The 25,716-nt window shown below is 45.5% G+C and overlaps 1 protein-coding gene across 9 annotated transcripts in view; it reads right to left on the reverse strand.

Annotated features, from left to right (window-relative positions):
- Positions 1 to 25,716, reverse strand: part of dlgap2a (discs, large (Drosophila) homolog-associated protein 2a) — a 185,291-nt gene that overhangs the window by 55,256 nt on the left and 104,319 nt on the right. For all 9 annotated transcript variants that reach the window (XM_084915595.1, XM_084915594.1, XM_084915587.1 and 6 more), the window contains one exon: positions 1,637 to 2,781. In XM_084915595.1, the coding sequence (XP_084771721.1) occupies positions 1,637 to 2,781 (1,145 nt within the window). The remainder of the gene's footprint in view (positions 1 to 1,636; positions 2,782 to 25,716) is intronic.

The following is a 25,716-nucleotide window of genomic DNA, read 5'->3' on the forward strand; positions in this document are numbered from 1 at the left end:
CAATTCAGCAGCAGCAGGACCCGAGTACTTCTCAATGTGACCCCTCAGTGTGTGTAGAGTATCATTCCTGACTATTGGCTCCATCTCTCTGCCTGACTGCTCCTGTTGATGAGCAACAACAGCAGCCACGGGGAGCATTGCTTTGTTTCCTCTCTTCTGTTTCCTAAAGTATCTCAGCACATCCACAGAGCCATAAACCTCAGCCATATATACGCATCTCCAACTTTCTCTCTCCCTCTCCTTCAATACGTCGTCTCCGAGCCTTCCCTGAGAGCGCATTGATTCTCCTCTGGGGAGGGAAGATGTGTCACGCCCTGTACGGATCGGATTGATAACGCCGGTCTAAATATAGCCCTGCGGCAGGATATTTTTAGAAGTGTTTATAGTGCTGTGACTCGGACACTACCTCAGCTGAATGACCAAACAGAAGATGGGAACAGGTGGGGGTGCCAGCACTGCAACTCTCTCTTTAAGAGATTACTTTCCTTATTGGATATGCAAACAAACTGGAGTGGATGATGCACCTGATTCTGTGCTGAAAAACTCATCGTAAAACTGTCCGATGATATAAGCTGAAGCTGATTTCAGTGACGTGTCGGCTTTTCATTTACAACATTAGGCAATCATACGACACACTCTCTGCTTAGAGCAACGAGTCTCCAAGTCTCCTCTTTCCCTTTGCGCTGAACGATCGCTTTATTTTGGCTACAGGCAGTACTTACATGATGCTATCACATTTCACATTGTTATATTTGCAGCAGCACAGTTACATAATGTGGTTTTTCTGGCTTGAATTTGCAATTTGGGATTGAAAGTATACTTTCTTATTCCATATACCCTGCAGCATGCTTATAAAACCCATGAGAACCTTTTGTGAAAAGTGCTGACTCACTGAATTGATCCCTTCTGTGCTATAAGGTCTCCTGCAGAGCCGATCATGGGTCTGAGCTAAATGCAAAACTTTTCCAGACTGAATCCTCTGTGAAATCAGAGAAAACAACACAGTAAAAAAAAAATCCAGATTGATTTCTGGCCTTTTATTCTCATACTGCCAGCTCTTCCCTCCAGCACAGATCATTTACAGAGTTAATTGATTTGTCCTGCTGTGCTAGTCCTTTCTATTGCCAGCCACATGCTGAGCCATAGGACAGGTTCACAATGTAATATCCAGGGCAGTGACAAACAAAACACTGTCTTTCAGATCAGCTTTTAAAGCCAACTGAGACGAGCAGCTTTTCTTCTCCTGTGAGCGCAGGCTCGTCTTTTCTACAATGCCTAAAGTTCTTGAAAACTCTATAAAACGACACTCAAAACACTGCAGTGACAGAAAATGAACGCTATCATCGTTGCTTCCATACAAATCAGAGCATTTCATTTAAAAATAAACTCTGTTTGGTGGCATGCAGGTTTGATTTTGTTTGGTCGAAATCTGATGGACCCCGCTTGTATCCCAACCGGGATGTTGGGGTGTCATAATGGTGCAGTGCAGCTCAGTGCACCAGTGTAACTACAACTATACTACTGCGCTCACTGAAGATGCAGAATAATGTGATGATGTCAGGAGTTCTGAAAAATAACTCGTTTTTGCGTCTGCTGACTAGTCCCTGTTCTTAAACCTGACCAAAGCCAAACTCACCTGTAGATAGTGGCAGGGCCTGAGGTTGGGCTTGAGATCCGTGGGCGTCATTGGCTTTTCCAAGTTGAGTGAGGACTTCCTGTAGGCCTCCTTGGCCTGGCTAACTGTCAGCGTTGACCAGGAGCTTCTCTTCATGAACTTGCCCTCTGGCGCCATGGCTATGCTTTCGCAGGCTGAGCACTTCACGTCGTTGTTGCTTTTGGAGGTCTTTAGCGACAGATCTCCCACCATGTGGCCGTGCACAGACTCGGGGTAACAGTGGCTGATGTGGTCGACCGGATGGCGTGACATGACGCTCGGCGTTCTGTATGTGCTGTCGCTGTCAAGGTTGTCATCTGAACTCCACCAACCTCCCGAGCGCTGCTTGCTGCTGTCGGACTTGCGCTCTTTGCTCTTGCTGCGTTTGCTGTGTTTGTGGTGGCCTTGGTGGTGGTGATGGTGGTGGTGCGAGCTTTCCCTGTGCGAGTCACCTTTGGTGCCGTTCATCTTGGAGGAGCCCTCCAGGGAGTGTGACTTTGTGAAAAGCTTCTGTACTGAGTGGACTAAGTGGCGTATTCGCCCGGGGCTTTCGTTGCGCTGCTCTGTAGTTGTGGTCGTGGTGGAGGTGCGCTGGTACTGCAGCGTGTGGAAGCCGTCCCGGTGCAGTGGCATCTGTTTTTCAAATTGGTCCAGGAGGTTTGCTGGGATTCGGTTCATTTTGCCACTGCCGCCGTGCGAGGACGAGCCGCCGTTGTCTCGAGATTCCCTGCCACCCGAGGCGTTCCCGCCACTGTCCCGCGAAGCGCTGCCGTAGTGCATGCGGGGGAAAGTGCTACTGGAGATAGAGTGGTCAGTGGCCGACATGGACATCGGCATCACCATGCACTCGGAGTGGATGGAGCTCCGTGGGGAGCAGCGGTGATGACCGTCAAGGGGGCAGCTCTCAGTGGGGCTGAGGAGATAGGAAGGAGGCCGTGAGTCAACATGGTGGTGCAGGTGGTCCAGGGAATGGTCACAATCAGCCAGGCCGCAGGTGTGGGCAGAGGTGGGGGAGGTGAGCTGGAGGTGGGCAGGGCGGCTGCCGGAGAGACCCTTCATGTTCCTGGGTGGAGGGGAGTAGCTGTCCTCATCGAAGTACTGCGAGGGGGACCATGAATACTGTTGGTCTGAAAGCAATAAGCAGAGACAATTTCATCAGAATAAGGGTAAAAAAAGCAGCTTCCCAAAAAAGAAACGCATTTCACACTTAATGATGGGGGAGAAAAAAGCCAAATAACACACAAGTTGGTCGTTATCCAGCTTTTTCTCACTCTCCAAACCCACTTTGGCTACAGGGAGGAAAAAAACAAAAAGTCAAAAAGCAGCAGAGCTGAAATGTGGAGGAGAAATCCACAAATTGCTCTGACAAAATCTCAGCACTCTTAGTTTTCACCTTCTATTCCCGTCTGAGGTGGCATACCGCTGTAAAGATGGGACAAGAGAACAAGACAAAAGAAAGAGAAGGGCAGGCGACAGGTAGGACCCCGCATTGCCATTTATCCAAAGCAAAGTGAAATAATAGCCTATCACTCGCCGGCGCTGGTGTCATCCGTCAAAGCCCCGAGGAGTGCGCCGTGAGGCGTACGGCCGGGAAGGAGACCTTGGAAGGTGATCTCCAGATGCACCCTCCCTCTCTGCTTCTGTTGGGCATTGTAGCCAAAGATTAAAAACCAATTCTGTGCGATCGGTCACCGAGGTCAAACGTCTCCGCGCTCTATTCCAATGTGTTTAACTTAATCAGAGGAAAGGTTTGCTTTTATGCCTCAGCGCTGCATGTTCTAATTACAGGCTCCTTCCTCCAAACATGTTGGGACAATGTCGGTTAAGACTGAACTTTAGTGGAACGCTTTTTTACAAATAAAATTTTTTGGCCTGGTCCTCATTTCCACGTGTGCCAAAAAATGAATGCTTATCAAGTTATACAGGTAAAAATATATTTTTGAGCCTGTGAATTATGAGTTTGCTCTTTTTCATAATATATTGATAATTGTGACTGTCCTCCAATCCTCCTGGTTTTCAATGAGCAGCTGAACAGTGCAGTGTGATGTCATATTTCAAACTTATCTGCAGCCTGTCTTGTGAAATAGGAAACAAACAAATAAGCATATCTCAGTCCTCTTGCCAGCCATTGATACGCCTCATAAACCCCATGCACTTTCACTCCCGCTGTAACCCCATAAAATGAAGGAGAGTTTTTATGAGCTACTGTGGAACGGGAGAGAGTGAGGGAACGGGACAGTCTCATATCAGCGTATTAACAACTCTATAAATTCCCAAAACATTTCCATAAACTTAATTCTGATACCTTGATATAAATAAAGGACAGCTGGACCCTTAACCGTCATTAATGCCTCAGTCCACAGAACTAAATCTTCAGTGTGAGTGAGCAGAGCACCAGCAGATGTTGGAAGCTGATAGCTGCCTGTTGCACTGACTGAATGTTTGCAAAATGGTAAGCAGACTGTATTTAGTGTTACTGACCTCTCAAAACATTGCACCTTGAAATTAAGACTAATAACCTGCAGAGCAATTAAATAGTTGTATAAGCACAGAGCATTTTGTCAGCTGCACTGTACAAATGATCTCTGTGTGGTACTTCCTGGCACTATACAGAAGCTGCTGTCTACACGAGGTTGAAATAATCCAGACATTTTTACCTTGCTGCCCACTCAAACCTCTCTGCATCACATTCACACACCAAATGATGCATCAGGGGTAATTTTGGGATTCAGTATCTTGCCCAAGGACACCTGACTTGAAGACTGAAGGAGTGCTGAAGCACAGACTTCCCTTGTGTAATATTAGTTTGTTTGATGTTTTTTTGGAGGTATTGTTATGGGAAAAAGACAGTTTCACAGGACTCTATGCAATACAGTGAAGTACTAAGTGCACACTCTGATTGAATAGCTTGTAGAACAACCTGCGATAACTTGAAGGAATGAGTCCTTGTATGACTTTATCAGTCTCTAATGCTGTTGTGTGTTAATGTTGGCCCACTTCTCTTTACAACGTTGGCTCAGTTTGCTGAGGATTCATTTATGCACAGCGCTCTAAAGGTCCCACCCTGGCGTTTTAGTCAGATTGAGGGCTGGACCTTGACTGGACCATTGCAGCAACTTGGTTCTTTCTTATTCGCCCTGTTTGAGATTTGCTGCTGTGCTTGGGATCATTGTCCTGTTGATGACCCAGTTTGGTCCAAGCTTGAGCTGTGGGACAGATGGCCTCACCTGTGACAGCAGCTTATGTCCACTCAGTGACTGGCCAAACGATCATGGCTCCACCACCGTGCTGACGGTTGGTATGAGGTGTTTGGTTTCTGCACTTTGGCAGTCCTTCCATACTTGTTTAGTCGTTTTCTAATTGTGCTGTCGTGAATTTTAACATTTAACCTGCAAACTGAGGCCTGCAGAGTCTGAGATGGAGCTCTTGGGTTTTCCGTGGTCTGACCTTGGGGTGAATTTACTGGGATTTCCACTTCTGGGAAGATTGTGACATTGCATTAACACACAACAATCCTGCAAACTGCAAAAACCTTTGTTTTATCGAGGTGCTCAGACGGATGATGATCCATTAATCGAGTGCGTTTGATTAGCAGTGTCTGGGTGCTCCTTACTCTTTAATTCCTGTCCTGTAATTAGATTTTTACAGTAGAGTCCTCTCTTTTTCACATGAACATATAGTGCTGGGAACGGATTTGTCACATTTTGATTGAAAGAGTGAAAAAGCCATTTTGCATGTCCAAGATCACCACATTTCTAAAGGCACATCTTATTATGTTGTATTTGTTCATTATCCTACAAACACCAAGGACTCTGCATTACTGTCACATTTTCATCCATCCTTGAAAGAAGCATTTAAACTCGGGCCTCGTGCCTTTCAGAAAAGAGAACGTGAAGAACAGATTTGTCAGAACACGTGAAATCTCTAACGGCAAGGTCAGGCAGAAACAGCAACTTTTAACCAACATAAATTCATAATGTTTAACTGACTGCAACATTAAACTATGACTTTTATAATGCATTGCTCTTGTGAAATGTCTCCTCTCATAGAGACAGGGTCCTTTAACAGGGTTCAATGACTTCTGCGTTTCCGTTTTATAACCTGCCTCTGCATAAAACTGACTCAGATTCATCTTATCTACATGTTCCTTGTAACGTATTTTGTGAGCACATAGATCAGAAGCCCAGATATGCTGCACTCACAATAAAACTATCAGAGTTTTGAACTCCAACATCTGCCAAAATCAGCCGAGGAGCGTTTATATGACTGATGCACACTGAGGTCAGCGAAGGCACCACGTTAGTGGATTTTCATGCGCTGACAATGAAACTTTTGCTTCTACATTTGAATATCCCTGCAAAAGCTTCACAATCATATAAACTTTACTTGCATCAGTTTTATCTGTGAAATTCCTTTTGAGGTCTTTTCTCCCGGTTAAGGGACTTTCCCTGGGAATATTGAGGATTTAGATTATTTTGTCAATAGTTTGATTGAGCCTCGTACTCGTAGATCAAAAACCTGAGCAAGATCACGAGAACGACTTACTCTGCTGGTAGTGGCTCGTAACTAAGGGTGGATGTTCCCTTTCATCTTTCAAATTGGATCAAATTTATTCCGTTCAAAATTATTTTTAATGAGGTCTAAGATCTCAACCCCTGAGGTGCAGCCGTGCTCTTCTGTTGCTGCCGTCCTCCATCTGTCGATATGAAAACAAATTCTCGTTGTTTACCAGTCTTACGTGAGGATGTCTTCTTGGCAGCCTGATGTAAAATTAATCCAGGCTACTCTAAGCACGCCCGAGGGAAGAGGTTGCTTTTGTACGGCTGCACAGAACTACGCTGAAAAAGCTCATCAGACGCATTACTGCTGAATGCATTTGAATGGGATAATTCAGGTGAACTTGCTTAGCTCGAGTCCAGATCATTCCCTGCTAGCATGTGAAACAGGAGGATGACGCTGCATTATTGATTGATGCGATGCTATGTTTCTATCTGAAGTTATGTCACTGTCTTACTCCAAGGCTTTTCTTTGACAGCTCACTATTCCTTGAGGTATCTCATGGAGCTGCACTGAATAAATTACCTAACCGCAGAGTTATGGTACTTCCTGGGATTATACGACAGATGACAGACTCATCTGCCCTCCGTTTCTCTTTCTTCTTTTTCACCTTCTACCAGTGCCGATACCAAATTTATCATCCGCTACAAAAAAAGACAGAAGAAAATAGATTTGTGATCAGAAACATTTTAAAGTTGACTTAATTTTTAGCCAAAGCAGCCTGAGCGAGGCAGACAGCTCTCTCAGTGAGTGCACATCCTTCTGGCAAGTACTTTGCAAACGGGGAGACAAGTATCAGTGACATCTGTGGACAGGGAGAGGGCTTGTTGTTTATACACTGATACCAGCACCTGCCATCACATTATTGGCTTCCTGGCAAGGGTGCCAACTGCTTAGAAGCACTGCTAGGATGGAAGCTGAATCCAGAAGTGCATGGAAACAGTGTTTGGGGTACAACCATCAAGCTACTGGGCTTTTAGTGTTGATGTGATGATAATAACGACACTGACTGTGCACATGAGAAAAATTAAGAAAAGCTGATATCTGAGAAAACAGAGACCTTTGCTGTTACTCCAGACATGCTAACTTATTAGAGATCAACTCAGTAAAAGGAAATGATCGTTCAACTTAACGCACACACCCTCCACAATCATCCAATATCTGTTTCACCCCTTGACGTAATACACATGTTTACAATGCTGTCACAGGCTCCAGGGCTCAGCTGTGATAAACACACCTTCTACCTGACATTAGGTGTACACAGACAGGAAACAGATTCAGAGGAAGACGCTCATTTATTAAGGCCTTCTGTTCTGTGCTGCCACCCCGCCCGCGCGCACAGTGTGAGTAAAGGTCGTTTTGCTCCTCTTAACACATTAGCATTTAAATAGCATTATATCTGCCCTCAGTATCAGTGACAGCTTCCACTCTTCCACTGGCTCAGGCCCTAACTGGAGTTGAAAACAAAGTTAAAAGTTAATAAAGCGCTGCACTAGACTGAGAGATCAAAGGCATGCAACCTTCAGACTTGGAAGAGGTTAGCATCGTGGCTAACCGCAGCGCTAAGCGGGACGGGATTTGGTTACGGGCGAGGAAGAGTTGCAGCATTTTGCATCAGCGGAAGAATCCGTCCTTTCTGAGATGTCAAACAGCCTGAACTACTTTAGTTCTTTTAATGTGGTTAATTTGGTTGTTTACTGGTTTACCGCTGCAAGAGCAATGAAGACGATTTCCTTAAAGCTGGATTGTTTTCCCTGAGAGATGGAATTTTAAATGATGTAGAAAACAAGTTCAACTTTAACTTTTAAATCACATACAAAAAAAGAAACAATATGTAGAATAACTTCAAAACAACTGCTAAGTTCATTTTAAACCTACATTATTTTTTTATTTTACGATGGGCTCACACCAGCTGTGACACCCATCAGCATGTTGACCCATCAGTACTCGGCACACATGTAATGATTCAGTAATTACTAAATGATTACCAGCTGCAGCAGCCCGGATGGTTCCCACCCTGCGAGTTGTGAGTACTCGCAGGGTGCTACCGTAGGTGATTCCTTCCTTATGACACGCACACACAAAGATAGGCTCATGAGGTGAGTATACATAGTATTGTTTGAAATGGCCTTATCCAGCAGTATCCAATCCAACTGGCCAAAGTAAAGTCACACCCCTCATTTTCTGAGCAAAACTAATCAATAGAGCAGCTTCCTTATCCATCTCCCAAAAGGTTAAATGCAGTCTCCGTAGAATTCTGGCCTTTTCTTCGAAAATCAAAGGAAAGGGAATTGCGTCCTCAACCCTCAGGGCAAATCAGCAATGACCTGAGCTATTAGATTTGAGAAGGAGCTAATGGACAAGGAGACAAAGTAGTAAGTCTGTCAGCTCTGCCAGCCTCGTTATACCTGCCACAGCAGCTCAGATCAAAATAAGGCTGCGACTTACATCTTTGGCAGACATCCTGCTCACTTGTCCATCAAAGCGACAGCACTGGACAATTCATGTGTAGGTCTCGAGTGTAGCATGTGAGCTAAATCTGTACCAGCAGCATTGTAGCTGCTAATGTAATACTCAGCTAAGTGAGCTTTCTCCATCTGACACAGCAATTGGGGACCAATCATTTGTCACTCGTATCTTTTCTCACTGACCATCTGTCTTTCTCCGACTGTGACACTCGAAACAAACTGTTTCTTTCATGATCGCCGCTGTGACTGACACCTAACGCTGAGACACGAGATAAAAACAGAGTGTCGCAATCACCGCACTGCGTGGGTCACATGCGGACAGTATGTTTGCACGGCTGCTCAGATAGGAGATGCATTGGCTCTTAAATCGGTGTGAGAATGAAATGAAGTAAAATCATCACGTGACTTCATCACTGATCATCTGTTGATCTCAGTTCAGAGAAAAAAGAGCTACATTCATGTTGCTTTTATTATCACCGCTGACTAAACACTCCATTGCATAAAGAGAGACGTATGTGATCACTTCCTGATATGTGTGCATGAAAAACTAAAGCTCTGGCGCCAAACTTCTTTCACATCGGGGGCCACGAACAGCCCACTTTGACGTTAGTGTGTCAGACCAGTGAAACTCTGTCAGGGAAAACAGGTTTAACTCCACATTCGATCATGAGATATCTGCTGGATCTTCCTGTGTTGGTGAGCTACAGTTTTGTGTTTGGCCTCTTTCTGTTTATGTCCTACTTTCCTAGTCCCTCTGAATGTTTATCTGTATTTCCAGTTCATGGTTTCTTGTTTGGTTAGTTCAGTCCCTTTTGTGTCTCGTCTCTGTGTCTTTTACTCAGCGTCTCCTGTGGAAGTCAGCCTTGTCTCCATGTTTGGTGACCTTTCTGTCTCCCTGGTCGTGTCCCTGGTTAGTTGTGGTCAAGTTCATTTGTCTTAGTCTTGGTCTACTTCCCGTTTTAATTTGATAGTTCCTTGTCTTGTGTGTGCTGCATTTAGTTTCCCTCCCCTTGTCTTGTTAGTTAGATTCTGTTCACCTGTGTCTTGTTTTCTGTATTCTCGCCTCCTAATTACCTCGGCCCTTTCTCAATTCTCAAGTACGCGAGTACGTACTCGCATTCTCGGCAAGTGCGTACTCGCCGAGAACGCACGGGAGTACGGACTCGCGATTTGTACAATTGGAACACCAGCGTACTTGATGATGTCACACACAGGTCCGGAGTTTTTACTGCCGTCCCCTCTTAATTTAACTGTGAGTCATATGTTATGAAGCTTAACTTTAATCACAGCCAAACCGGTTTACTCAGGAACAAATAAAACACTGAAATAAACCAAACATTAACATTTAGAAGTGATCTAAGTGACTTATATATCATGTTTAACCTCAGTAGTGAAATCTCTATTAATAAAAATTGTGTACATGTACATACGTGTACATACCTTAATAAAAACAAGCAGGTGAGATGTTAGAACGCTTTTGTTTTTATTTTAGTGGACACGCAATACAATAGACAGCTACTGGGGTTTGGGGTTTGTTTAACCTGAGTAGCGAAAAGACCGCGAGGGGGGGGTTGACAACGATGTGCCGGGAGTCCGCTGTTCTCGCCGGCTCTAATGATCCTCGACCTCGCTGTCTGCTATGGAGCTGGCGGGTCACAGACGTCTCCGAAAACGTCGGAGCGCGTTTGGATACACCCCTGATGTAGAGAGAATCTGGCTAAATTCCTCAATCATAAAAATACCTGCAGGGTACATGGATTTTTAGCTTGCCTACACCTGTGTGATTAACAACGATGCAGTTCTACAATAAAAATAATAGTATGTACTGAAATATCAAAATAATATAAAAGTTTCATAGGTCAGTGACTCTAACAGAATCATTTTTCAGTTATTGACTTATAATGTGAACTAAATGAGTGATAGACAAGCTCAAACCCTGAAAATGTTGTTACAGCTACAGAACAGCTTACGAAAGATTACCAAACATGAAAATACAATTTTTAAAAATGTCAGAGGTTAAAAAAACCTCCCCAAAACTCGTGATTCACAAGTTTAGTTTTCACAGGATATTAGCAACATAGTGCTGGGAAGGAAACAACCCACAGCAGCATGCAACATGCTCACAGTAGATGTAACAGTAGGTGTGTGTGTGTGTGTGTGTGTGTGTGTTTGGACTGTCACACTGTAGCCTCCAGTGGATTGTGTTGCACCGAGTTGCATGCGGTTGTGCTTACACACCTAGATGTGGTGCCTGGATGTGAGAAACGGCAGCGAGATAGAGCCCCCTACCTGCATCCCTCAACAGCAATCAAAGCCTACAGCCTACTATCTTTCTCCCAGCAGGGTGGAGGTTTTCCTGAGAGGATGAAGGAACAGATTATAGTGAGCAGAAGCTAGCGGAGGTTAGAAGGTATTGTCTTCTGAGCTTCTGTAAACAACATTAAGGATTAAGGAAAGACAGTTTGTGTTTGGCTATATGTTTCGGGAGAGTCTGGGGAGATAACGGGTGCAGAGACTGTAAAATGATACCGTCAGAGAGTGAACAGGAAGTATACCGGCAGCTATGCATATTCCCGTAAACCCCAGGAGGGCTCTGCACACAAGTCTGAGGCACTAATCTCTTGAAAAATTATTAGGTTATTGGCAGGCTGTACCAACAGACGTAAAAGGACTATTTCTCTTCTGCGGCAGCGATTTGCACCTACGGTGTGGCGAGCTAAACGCAGCCTTAGTATTTAGCCGCTGAGAGATTATGGAGGCCAGATAAGGAGAAGCCGCTGAATGTCTGAATACTTATCGTGAGCCCGTTAATGATGAAGAGTGTTATCTGTGCTGTGCTCAGCGCTCCTTCGCGGCTCCCCTTCTCTCCGACAGTCAAAGTGGGGAGGGAACGAGAGGTGACAGAAAGAAATTTAACAAAGTGTCAGGATCAGCGTTCTTTATTCCTCCGAGAACGACAATCCTCGAGGCTTTTGTGCTTCACCAGGTTCCTGCTTCCTCTTTGCTATTTGGATTTTAACGCAATTAATACTTTTGCCGGAAAAGTGAAGCGCGCTTCGCTTTGTTCTGTGCTAATTTCATCCCGCACAACATCACAGGCCAAATCGTCTTGCTGTCTTTGCATCATTTCTTATTCAAACAACAATCTCCTCAATCTAAATCTTTTCATTTACAGCAGCTACAGAAGTGCAACAATGCCCCCACACAAATTCCTGCCAAGTGTGGTTGATTGCATGTGTTTGCATTTACATAGTGGAATCATAAATCCAGCGCAGCAATCCAGCTATGAATAAATCATGCTGAATGTGAATTTCTGCCACAGGAAAAGCCCTGCGTGTGAGAGAGAACGAGAGGCAGAGTAAGCCGCAGCTTATGTAACAGCCGGTACTGCATTCCCAGGCAACTTGTTAGACGAGGCCTCAGAACTGCTGTTGCTGTAGCAACGCGCTCTGAAGTTCCCATCCTTTGCTGTCTTTGCAGCCACTGAGGAGTTTCGGGGAAAACAGAGATAATTTGATATCGTCGCACTGTTTATTTGCCGCGACGACACAGAATAAACAAACAAACACGTCAAAGGCAGCCTATTAAAAATCAGCAAGTGCATCAAATGTTTTTATTGCTCGAGTCAGCAGCAGTTTATCGCTGTATCAACTTCCCAGCTCCAGATCGCTGACTGACGGGAAGGTCCGGACTAGCCTCCGAGTCAATCCCATCTCGGAAGCGATTTTTAAAACGCTACAGGTCTGCAAAGCCCGGCAGGCAACCGCGCTCCTGAGTCTGAAGAAGACAATTGAAATCCTTTCCCCTCTAATGTAATTTTCCTCGCTGCAGACCACAGCAGCCCGGGAGTGTGGAGGGTGGGAGCCTAACATAATGATTTTTTTGGAGATGGAAGAGATACCAGCAGTCCACTTCAGATCTTTGTCTCTCGCTCGCCTTTTATTCTCCAAAGTCTGCTGGAACATCAGAAGCACAAAGTCAGTCAGAGTGCTGAATGATTAGCTGTGATGTTAATCTGGACAAAATCAAATCAGAAAAATTAGGCGATGGGAGCAACGTTTACGGGCTGCTACTGATAGACTATTAAACTAATTAGCCTTTGGATCAACTGTATGTCGGAGGAAAAGTTCAGATCGGCTACAAACACCTGTGGGTGGATTTGGATGGAGGAAGGTTGAATGTCGCTCAGAGGTGAAACCGGACACATCTGACAGTCAAATGTAATTAGTGTGAGAGCCTGATTCACAGCAGTGCTTCGAACAGCTCGCTCCGTTATCACTGATGTTGCTATACAGCTTGTGCTGTTACTGTCATATATGGTCGGGAAACTAAGTCCATCCTTGCTGCATTAAGAGCCAGGTGCTGCTTATTAAAACGCACCGTTTGCAATCTGAAATATTCATGTGTGTGTTAACATAATGCCACGATCTAGCCAGGAGTGGACGTCCCAGCATCTCACCACCACGTCAGACCCAACAGCTCCATCTCAGACTTTACAGACAGCAGTTAGCATGGAAAATGTTAAAGTTCATGCTGGTACGACTGGAAAAAGAAACTGAACAAACATGGATAGATTGGAAGGATTGCAGGAGAAAACATCTTCCACCTTAAGAGAATGAGGCAGAATGACTGCATCTGAACAAGCCACAAGACTTCTGGAACAACCTGAGACCAAAGTGGTGACGTTTGTCCACAGAGCAGCACATTCTGAGGAAAAGGCTGAGAGAAAGAGTCAAGGTGCTGCAATGACCAGAGTCCAGACTTTAACCTGATGCTGATGTGGGATCTTTAGAAAGCTGTGCATGTCACAGTTTTTCCACAATAATGTGACGGACTGAGAAAATCGTATAGAAAACGATTACTTCAGGTCACCGCCACTGAAGCTATTCAGTCATTGTGTTTTTCACAGGGCTCTGGGATTCCTGTGAAACCTTTCTTTGCATGACACAGTCCCGCAGAAAAAAGAAATAGTCAGAAGATGCTGTGCAGTTATTTGTCTATGTAGTCTGCATGAGTCTCTTTAGGTTTTAGACATGTTTGCTGAACAGTGCCTCAAGTTTGAAAGCAATTAATCACTAAAACAAATCAAATTTCTGTTTCTGAATCCAACAGCTATTTAATCTCAAACACATTTCAGTCAAAACCAATTAACCCAAACGAGGATTGTTTTACAATCGGCAGTAATTTATTTTTGGCAGAATAACTGTTCTGTGACCTTCTGAGCACAGAGGTGATGAGCACGAGCCAAAACCCCGACACCGTACAGAACAGGCACCAGGGACAGCAGACTCTTTGCAGCCCTTGGTGGGCTGCAAAGAGCACTAGCTGCAGGTAGGCCTAAACTAATTATCAGCTGATTTGCCAGGATTGAGAGATGACCTTTACCTCGACCAAACTCAATGAAAGGATAAATAATGTGAAATAAACTGTGGGAAGGACACAGTTGATTTTGAACTATTTCTTTGTACTGGCCCTGACTGATCTTGGCTGGCAGGTTTCATGAATGCCTCCTACAGTACAAACTAAAGCCCCAAGAATCGAGAGTAATGAGAAGGCCGGTCAATAACAGAGCAAGCTTGGTCCAAAAATGACCTTTGAGGGATGAAAATGATTACACTACAAAAGGTCAGACCACACTCAGATTTTGCATTTTGATAACCTGGACTTTAATTTCCATTTTGCTTCATAAATCATTTTATACGCAGCGCTGTGCAGAAGTTCTGAGAACTTTCGGTTTTTATTAGTCACGTAGACGCATCGGGGAGGCATCTGATTCATTCTGCAGCACGTTAACAAGCCCAAACACAAAGCCAAAGTCATAAAGAACTGACTTCATCAACAAGAACAGGACAGATGGAGGCTCCCAGATAGCCCTGAACTCGAAAGCATGGAGCCAGGCTTTCTGGGATTACATGCAGTAACAGAAGATATTAAGAGTTCCTGAATCTACAGCACAGCTTTTAAGATGCTTGAAACGGCCTACCTGCTGTTTGCAAACAGTGCTGAAGTGTGCCTAATTTTAAAGGCAGACGATGCTTTTTATTGCCCTTTACATAGGGTTAATAGACAAATAAGCTTGTGAGCTGATGTTATCCCCTTTTACTGTGCACATCTCATAAAGCTGTAATACCCATCTGATTTAAATAAGCAGTGTAGATCAGATATGTAAACTCCCGCCGCCCTGATAGTCAACATCTGTGCAAAGTCACTCTTACGGGGCCTGGCTGGTTTTCATTTGCTTCCCCAGGCAGTCACTAAAACCACATGATTCTAGTAATAATTCAGTGGAGTGAGTGGGCTGATTGAGTTGATGCAATGGTGGAAGGAGACATGGAAAACACGGGTGCAATGCCTGACAACAGCCAGGCTGGATTGGATTTAAGGAAGGGGGGTGTCACCTGATGCTTCACATGTAGAAGACTGACAGAAACCCAGAAACAGTCACAAAGGATGAAATTCTGTGATAGTGTCACACGTTGTTTTGAATGTAAAGATTTAAAAACATACAGACAGCAGGGTTCGCTGACTGGTGACAGGTCAGCCATGGAGCCCATTTTCACTGGATCTCCCTTCTTTACTCTATTTTTATTTTCATCCCTAAGGGGTCTCTCTGCAGCCTCTTCCACTGAGTCTCATCAACAAGCCATTTTTGAAACTCTGTGAGGTGAGTAGAGATAATTCATCATGTCAGACTGGTTAGCACGCAAGTGTGTGTGGGAATCTGTGCGCTGTCAGAGCGGCAGGCACGTGAGGAAGGAAAGAAAGTGAAAGACAGGTGAGCGTGCAGTTACAGCAACCTAAACTTTTGTCATGAGCGCTCACGCTGTAGAATAAAAGGTGACTCAGAGGTACAGTATCACTCTAGGCTCAGGATACATGTACACAGGCAATGCAAATACTCGTTCAGTGGGAGCGTGTTTGCAGCTTTCTGGTAAAAATAAACCCCTAAATTTCGACTTCTTGCTAAAAATTCAAATGTATGAGCTGCTGATAAAGATGTTTGCCAGCACTTACATCACAGCTGGGAAGCTAGGCAACTCAAGGTTCTGCTCAAGTTCAACAAAGCTGACATAACTGCTTCAAAAGCAAACCCTTTAAGTGGAACCACTAACACAACAGACCTCCATCCACCCACCCACCCCATCTAGACTCTCCAAGCTTTGAGCTGGGGTTGCTTAGAAACAAAGCTCATGCACATCACAGCCAGGACCAGAGTGTTAGCCTTAGCCCGGGGCCGTGGATGGTAGATGTGACAGTCACATCTGCCACCATAGCTGTGTCCTAATTCAGGAGTCTGAAGCTCAGTAGTCTGCAGTTCTGGAAAATACCACACAATACGAGGTTTAGTGGTGTTCTGTCGCGAGAAAATAAATCACGGCAATTTAAAAAGTCCCAGCAGTGCTTAAATAATTGCAACCTACTCTTAACTTTATCTTTCTTCTTTCTCGCATGCTGGATACTGGAAACGGAACAATCCTCTGCATGATTTATGAAAATATATTTTGTTGTTTTGTGTCAGTTAATTCAGGAAAACGTAGCTTTCACGTGTAAGACCTGAAGATGTGGATTGAGACACAGTTACTGGCTCAAACACTTGGAGACCATCACCATGAATCCAAAACATTAACACTGACAAGGATTTTTGATGACGAGCGCCTTCAAACGTTACCTCACAATGTTTATAATTCCACTCTGTAACATTTCCACATAAACATGTTTTGCATGTGTGCAAAGACAGCAGCCTTGCACTGTGTGTTTAATCCATTTGTTTGATATAATTTGAATACATTTCACAATAAAAGAACAAAATTTGAGGTTTTTTCTTTACTTGCATGGATATTGATGTTGCACGACACAGTCTGCCGCTGTCATGTTAGTAACGCAGGAAGCAAACCCTCGCAGGGTAACGACTGCATTGCTGCATCATCGCGCCGCTTCCCGATTGGCCTCTTACGTTCGTCCTTGATGCTCGAGCTTTGAACAACTCCTACACTCTACGTGTAGCCCCCGAAAACGAATGAGCCCACAACAATTACTCTCCACCATCGTAAGACAAACAACAGCATTTCCGGAACATGGCTGGTTCACCCTTGTTAGCTTTCTTTCTCTTTTTTCGCCTCCTGTTCTTTGTCGGAGAGATTACTCAAGTCTGAGACAACATGAATTACAAAGTGTTCAATATTTGCAGGAGTGATTCAGAATCAACAAACTGTTGCACTCAGTGAAGTCTGCGCGGGAGTATGTGAGCCTACTATAGATGAGAACAAGTGCTCTGCTGTCTCTCCACATTCGGTGTTCAGAAAGGGCAGACACGGGGGGGTGAGGGGAATTATCACAAGACAAGGTGAGAAAGAGTGAAGTATGCAGCACGCATGCTTATGATGGATTAATGCTGTTTTGCATGAATTAACGAGGGACGTACGAAACATGCTGCGAATCTGTTACACTCAATGGTCAATTTAATACGATTTAATACCTAATTATGTTTCACTTATCAAACTTTAATGCCGCCTGAATGTGAACAATGAGAGGTGCGGATTTAATTGATGTGGGCAGCCTCATTCAGCGCCCCGTTAATGCCACGGGTTTTGTCAATCTGATAAAGGCGATAGATAATAAGTCATTACCTTGTGTTATTGATGTTGTGTACTCTCAGGGAGTGCGGGGCATCACTCCGCGAGTCTCATCGCGCAAAACACGATTATCAACAGATGAAGAGGGACGGGTAGATGAAACTGCTGTGGCCTCGCTACATTTACATGCGGCGAGCTCCACAATGCTGCAGTAATGAACGTGTTCACGGGTTTTCCCATAAGGCCGAGGAGTTACATGGACTGGATCGATGGCGAAGATCAGCGTGTGCCGCTTTCTCGACTCTGCAGTTCATATCGTGACATTTTGAAGAAAAACCCATAGCGGTGATTTATCAGGTGGCGGGGAACATTGAACTCGGGGCGATTTAAAATTGCTGCAACTGTTTTGAAATTGGTACGCTGCTGTCACTGCGGGCTTGTGTCATCACATGGTGGACCTCGCGGAGGGAGACGGACAGATACAGACACCCGAGAACGGTAGCGTAGGGAAGCTCTCCTCTGCACAGACGGAAGGTCTCGTTCAGCCATCGGCGCGCTCGTTAAAAAGCGCTCAGCTGTCGGCTCGCGTTCAGCTGCTGCAAGTCACACGCTCGGCGGGTTGTGAGGAGATTTGAACACTTTTGGGGAAGCGTACTGCTGCAGGTGTCAGAGGAAACACCACAGGTTGCATTACCTGCGTGGGCCGACAGTGATGGAGTGTTTGATTTGTAGAATGAGCATTAAGTGGGAGTGGGAGTCAGAGTGCTTGGTATTTTTCAGAATAGCTTAAATTAAGGATCTTGGTGGTCTTTGAAAACACTTGAGCTCAAAGGGAGTGACCCCGCTGTGATAAAATGGGCACAATAAAACACTGTTGTTGCTACTGGATCATTTTAAATTCACAGAAACCACATGGTGACAACAGATGTGAGAGAGAAACAGAGTATGGGCACGAGCCGTGGATCCTTCTTGTCATGAAGGTTAACCCACAGTGACCTGTACTGGCTGAGGGATGAATGTTTCCTGTGTTTCCACGTTGGACCCAGGCGCCAAGTTGTTTTAAACACCCTTCAGGGAAGTGGGGTCCATTGGGGTGAGGACACGGTACACACTATTAACACTCCCGCCCTTTCTTGGATTACTGCCATGTCAGACTGATGCCTGTCATCACGCGCGCCTGCCCAAAAAGGCCAGCTATTGCGTCCCGGGGTCAGCTTGCCATTAAAGTCTCCGTGATTAAACACAGCCAACAAACAGGTGTGCTGCTTTCACCTCGGTTCAGGAGCACAGGACGAATTTCCTGAACAAAGAAAGGAACAAAAAGAAGCAAATTTGAGGCTATCACACAGCTACGGTGACTCACATCGCTCATAGTCAGTCTTCAAAGCAACAATCCCCCGGCAGCTGCGGGAAGGACTTCTAAACTGTGTTATCAAGAAATCATTTCTATATTCAGTTTTCTAAATAACACTCCTTCAAAGCTCGTGTGGGAGGAGAAAACGTTTGTGAGCGAATCAGCCTCGCTCACGGATGATTCAAACGGGGGGGAGGAGTCGCAGGAGTGCAATTCTGTCATAATTGTTGTTGAAAATAATGACGGTCCCTTCCAGCAGTTCAAGCTGTGAACATTGTTCCTTCCTCCCTTATTTATACTCCCTGCTTGAAAACTAGGATGAGGGGGGAGCAGGTTTATTTTTAGAAATGAAAAGTGTGTCTCTGGCTCCAGGACTGCACCTCCGAGGCATGGCTGTCATGGACCGGAGTTAAAGATTTCTGTTTAAATGGACGACGAAATCCAAAAAGAGGACCAACGTGCTAGAGAACATCAAATTAGAGACTGCGGTCACATATTGACCTGAATTGTTATATGAGGTGGTTTCCTCAGCATCGCTCAGTTTTCCCAGCCAAACTTTCCGTCCCCTGAGCCCGTGTTTGTCATGTCGCTCGTAACTCCTGCAATGAATTCTGGGCCAGTGGGAAATCTGTCCGACTTGCTCAACTCATTTGGTGTTCACCTGAGCTGCACTGAAGTTAACCGCTAATAGAGCTACACATCGAGTGGTCACTGAAGTACTGCGTCCCCAGCTCCCGCGGAGTCGACGTGCACGCACCCAAACGTCCTTATTAAAAAAACACTGTCATTAGGGGAGAAGAGACAAGCCAGATAGAGAGAGACGCCTTATTTCCTGCTCGCTGATATGCTTTCAAGAATCCAATGTCTTCCCCCAGCGCTACTGAGCCAGATATCTGGCTAAATGAAGAGGCTGCAGAGCATGATAATGAGATTTTGGTGCAGGCTCAGGAAATAGAGGGAAACAACACAAAGTGAGAGGTGGAGTTTGGCAATGGGGAGAAAAAATAGGCCAAATGTTCTACTGTAGGATGTGCGCTGTATTCATTATCTCCCACGTCACGGTGATTCAGTGTCAGTGAAAGGCTTACCGTCTGTCAGAGGGCACAGAGCGCTGAGTCTCACTGTTATGTAAGGGGTTCACGCTTCTCTCTGACCTTAAGCTGCTGGAGCTTATCAAGTGGTAACAATGCAGCGCAGCAATAAACAGATGAGCGTCGGGTCTGCGGCTCTGCAACCGCAATGTCAAATGTCAGCGGCGTCGGTTTGGGCTAAAACGGAAAGACGTGACTCACCCTCATCCCGCAACATTATGCCAAAATAAAACATTGGTACAAAGGGGACAACTGTTCAAACAGGAAATGTTCAAGCGGGGAAACATTATGTGGAAACTCAGATGGGCAAAGCCGCTGGCTAACAGTAGCCATCAGTCTTTCGCTTTCCCGATCCTTTCCTCAGAGTACTCGCAGCCTATACATAGCAACAGGGTGCTTGCGATTCAGTAGCGGCCCAGTGCATCATCCGCTATCTCTGGCCCTGTCTGACGCTTGGCTGGCCAAGCGGTGCATCTGTGGAGGCTTCATGAATAAAAGTGTGGCAATAAACTTTGATTTCAATCAAAAACCCATGCAGACCTTAAATATGGTGAGTTTGCAGTGTGCAGTAATCACCAGCATCTCTAAGGTGCCATCATTTCAGAGAGCAGTGATTCATTTCTTTGCACTCGAGGCCCTTGATCATACAAGCAGGCCCTGGCTGACTAAAGAGAAAAGCCAGCAGACAAACTGCGTGAAATGAAGACGTTCTGCAAAGCAGACTTTACCAGTCTTGTTACAGTAATTGGTTCCTGTTGCTGAAAAGTTCACGGCTGACTGGGATTGAACCAGAGAGACGTTCCCACCTTTGTCCTCACGTGAAGCGAACAGAATAAAGAGGCAGAGACGGGGAAAGACATCCAGAGGCCAGAGTGAGGCCATGTTTGGACGTTTGGGAGGAAATGACGGCAGCAGCGTGAAGCGAGCACACACTCAGGGGAGAAGAAGACGAAGGCAGGAGAGACAAAAATAGAAGAGAGGAAACGAGACGTGTTCGGTGCCATGTTTTTCTGGTTTTGGTAACACAGACAGCGGTGAGATATTTAATCATAATTAGGATGTTCCAGTTTGCTATCTCGAGTTACAAAATGTGGACGATGAAGACAGCGAAGGAAAGAGAAGGAGCGAACGGGAGAGAGTCAGACAGCCTGCGAGCGATCATAATAATAATAAGGGCCCGGTGCCTCATTAAAGATCGTTTTCCCTCCTGAATCTAAATGTTAATGTTTGGTTAGAGCTGACACTGAATCTGACACAGCGCTCCACTTTAGAGTCTGGAATCCATGTTGTCACATGGATTCATAATACCCGAGTCAGTGTCAGCGTTCCTGTGGAGATCACAGACGGCACACGCTGAAATAAATAAGCACTTTGGAAGTAACGCAGAGAATTTCTGGTTATTTATTGATTACTGATTGCCTGCTTTAATAATCAACTGAAAAGTTATAGAGTTTGTGTGAAAGTGAAGCCTTAAAAGTCACTTCTTTAGAAAACAATTCACAGGGTGTCCTTCGTCTTGTTTGCCACTTTCCAAGACGTCAACTCTAATCGGGTCAAATGAGTCGTCCTGGGTGTTACTGGTATAGAAAAGTCACTGAAACATTATGGATTAAGTCCATCCATCTTCTGCTTATCCGGGCCGGGTCACGGGGGCAGCAGCCCAGACCTCCCTCTCCCCAGCCACCTCCTCCAGCTTGTCCGGGGGAACACCAAGGCGTTCCCAGGCCAGCAGAGAGATATAATCTCTCCGGCATGTCCTGGGAGTGTCCCGGGGCCTCCTCCCGGTGGGACATGCCCGGAACACCTCACCCAGGAGGCGCCCAGGAGGCATCCTCGTCAGATGCCCGAACCACCTCAACTGGCTCCTTTCGATGTGGAGGAGCAGCGGCTCTACTCTGAGCCCCTCCCCAATGGCCGAACTTCTCAGCCCAGCCACCCTTCGGAGGAAGCTCATTCCCGGGCTTGTATCCGCGATCTCGTTCTTTCGGTCACTACCCACAGCTTGTGGCCATAGGTGAGGGTAGGGATGTAGGTAGACCGGTAAATTAAGAGCTTTGCTTCGCTCCTTTCTCCCATCACTCGTGAACAAGACCCCGAGATACCTGAACTCCTCCACTTGGGGCAAGAACTCATCCCCGACCCGGAGTGGGCACTCCACCCTTTCCGGCTGAGGACCATGGCCCCAGATTAGGAGGTACTGATCCTTATTCCTGCCGCTTCACACTCGGCTGCGAACCGTTCCAAGGCGAGCTGGAGGCCACCACCCGATGAAGCCAACAGAACCACATCATCCACGAAAAGCAGAGATGAGATTCTGAGACTACCTAGGTGAAAGCCTCCACCTCTTGGCTACGCCTAGAAATCCTGTCCATAAAAATTCTGAACAGAATCGGTGACAAAGGGCAGCCCTGGGGGAGCCCATCACCCACCAGGAACGAGTCCAACTTATTGCCGGCTATGCAGACGAAGCTCTTGCAACGCTTGTACAGGGATCGAATGGCCCCTAGCAACGGGCTAGTCCTGCAGCACCTCCCACAGGACCCCCCGAGGCACACGGTCAATGCCTTCTCCAAGTCCACAAAACACATGCAGACTAGTTGGGCAAACAGGAAGTTTGAAAGTCATTCCTGAAATCATTTGGTCAGTGAATATTTAATAAGCTAAAAGAGGTGCTGAGGCTCTGTGTGGGTGTCAGCATGCCAAAATAAAAAGCTCAGTATGTGCCTCTGGCTAAACAGTCCAATTCTGCCTCTGTGTCAAAACCGACGGCATCTCACCCTCCTTTGGTGCCACTGCTGTGACGCACCAGGTTTGTCACTCCCCCCTTGTCTCATAAAAGACGCTTGTGTGTAATGTACTGTGTGAGCATCATTTTCCTTCTCGCAGGGTAACCATGTGAAGTGGGACATTTTAATCCAAGCCAGAGTCTTCTGAGACCGGGCCAAGCAAGTTTTAAGTGATTACAGAAACATAACCTAAATAAAAACGAAAAAAAAAAAACCCCACAAAGCAAATCCAGCCCCGTCACCCTACACGTGTGCACCGTTACCTCCGTGCCGTGCTTTCCACGGACGCTCTGCAAGTATCTCAGCGATGCCAGCGGCATCAGGGCTGTCGTTCTTTCCTGCTGACTGACAACCAAACACATTTTAACATCTCTGTGCTAATAAAACTTGCAGCCACACAAATCCACGTGACAGCTCTCAAGTTTGAATGAGAAACGAGATAAGCGAGACTCCAATCATGGTGAGCGCTTTCTGCAAATCCAGCCGGCCTGGCAGACCAGTCGGCAAACGACGCGGAGCGTTTAAACAATAACAAATAACGAGTCAACGCCACTTGAAACTGTCAAACCTTGTTAACGCCACTGTAAACCTCACAGTGTGTGGATATTAGATGGATTGGATTGGTGCATTTGCTCAAAAACAAAGTACGCAGCATGCATGTATTAGTCCTCACAGCTGCCGATAGCCTTCCTTTTACAGCAAGCATGAAACGGGAGCCGGATGATGCGGCGTGCGCCTGGATAAGTATTACAGCACCTCGTGGAAGCATTCCTTATAATGAGACTATTTGCATGCTGATGGTCAGGTGTTCTTGTTATCACCCTCAAAGTCCCATTAAACCACAGGAGCTACAGCAGAGTTATAAACAGAAATGAATCCAACACTATCATTCTCATTTTTAAACGCTGTACTCGGCCTTCGAAACATGATGTTTACGGATAACGATACAAATACTTAAAAGTGTATTCATTGTGAGGATTTCACTGGGAAAGTATTTGCTAACAAGCTGTAGCCGTGTGTGTTTTTACATGAGTTATAAATGGGAGCATTCACAGAAAAACACATGACACGAGGCTTTCCCTTCTGAGGTGCTTCAAACTTTCCCCTGTGTTTCTGCTGCTCATCAGTCTTTTGCCTGGAGTGATGTCAAGCTTTCCCCTCGCTGTCCCATGATTCTCTGAGCAAAACTACTCTGCGTGCAGACCCCTGCAGCTACTACCTGGACATCTGCACACACGGGACACGTGCACACCTGCAGATGCCGGCACACGCAGAACCTGAGTGTTGCGACGAATTGCTCTGATAGAAGAGTTCTTGCTGGCTCTCCCCGGTAACGCGTCTGTATCTTTGCGTTCTCATTATTTCAGCCACTGATTTTGGCATTCATGGGGACTCAGATGGAGACAGATCGATGGCGGCAGTTTGAGAAAGCTGTTCCCTTCAATCTTCTTAACAGATACATCCCCACACATTCTCCATGCCTGCACTCAAGCTGAAGCTAGATTAGATGGCATGTAATATCTGAGGGAGTGCCAGCAATGTGACACAACTTTCTCCTTGAAGCCTTCTTCATTATGTTTGCCTGATGAGATTTTATATGTCTCACACCCAGCTGCAAGGCTCTTTCTCTCTCGCCATTAAACATTTATTTCAAAATGTTGTGAATGTTAAGTGTAAAACTATCAAAGCTGCGGAGGACTGTGAATCTCTGCGTTTGGCTGTAACTCAAAAGGGGACGAGGGCTCGAGAAAGCAGAGAGAGCAACTTTGGTTACTTGCGATAAGCTCAAAGGATTGACTGCCTGCTGCACTTTTCCTCGGCGCCTGGCAAAGGAAGAAAAAAATTGCTTGCCGTTTAAATAGCATGTTTTGTAAATCCCTCTTCACTGGGCAGCTGCAGGCAATCTTCAGATGTTATATTTTTTCTTCCTCTCCCTGTTCCCTCCTTCTCCGTCTCTCTCAGATGCCTGTTAGTGACATAAAGCTGCTGCTTTGCCATCCTCTCAAACACTAAGCTGCTGAAACGTTGTGTCGCCTCCCGGGGCCGGGAACGGCGCTGCAATCTAATGCTGCCCTGTTGGCCGTCAGGCTCCTCGGCTTCCTGACTGTGTACAGTATTTATTTGGTGTAGGATTAAAGGGACGCCCTATTTAATTTTGGTAATTTCACTTATTGCAGGAAACCCAAACAACACATGCATTAAAAGGCTCTGACCAGAAATCTGAGGTTGCAATGCAAACTCTGTTTGCCAGCAACCAAGCTGCTCTCAGCATCAAAAGCGTCCAACCTAACGAAACATCTGGAAGTAAGCTCTTTAAAAAACTAACATTAGCCTACTGCAGCTACCTTGTTTTAGTTGTGGTAGCTGCCTGGGTTATGCGCCACTTCAGCATCTTCATGTACTACTGCTGTGTGATTTATTACTATTACTGAAGGCTGCATTACAACCTGCTAGCTGCAAATAATCATGTGCAGTTCTGAAAGCAGACAGAAAGAAAACATGTTACTGATACAGAAACAGTTTTCTATACGAGATCACTGCAGAAAGTGATCTATCACCCTACTGTTACTCATTTTATATTCAAATGTAAAAATCTAGTTGGTGTTGCTTTCAGAACTGCACATGATTATATGATTAATGCTTTCCATCAAGTCTAACAGTCTGCAGTCTATGAACTAACCTCAGCTAACGCCAGCTAACAGTGTTAGCTCAGTGGCTTCAGTAATAGTAATAAATCACACAGCAATAGTGCATTCATGTAGCTTTAAAAAGCAATGACAATATATGAAGTACTCCAAAGTATTCAGAATACGCTACTCACATTAAGTAACTTAACGGAATACGTAACAAACTACATTTTGGGACATGTAATCTGTAATCTGTAGCGGAATACATTTTAAAAGTAACCTTTCCAACACTGCAGGTGGGAGGCAACGTGTCTCCAAATAACCGAGGACAGACCCGCACTGATTGAACTATCTCCAAACAGCTGATTCATGAATGGAGACAGGCTGCTAACACGCTGCTATTAATCTGAGTCCGTCTGCACAAAATCCCTCTGCAGTGGACCGTCCTGCAGTTTCTATACAAAGGTGAGGTAGCTGAGCGCTCATGTCATGTTGCAGCTAAATTGCCATCCGGCAGCAACTACGTCAGTGTTTCAGGAGGACTTTCAGTGAGGCTCTGTCTGGACTCTGGATGTTAATGTGAACGTCTGTGTATGTAAACAGCAA

Source organism: Perissodus microlepis, chromosome 19 (assembly GCF_051167445.1).
Source record: "Perissodus microlepis isolate ML-2025 ecotype Zambia chromosome 19, ASM5116744v1, whole genome shotgun sequence".
NCBI classification, from domain to species: Eukaryota; Metazoa; Chordata; class Actinopteri; order Cichliformes; family Cichlidae; genus Perissodus; species Perissodus microlepis.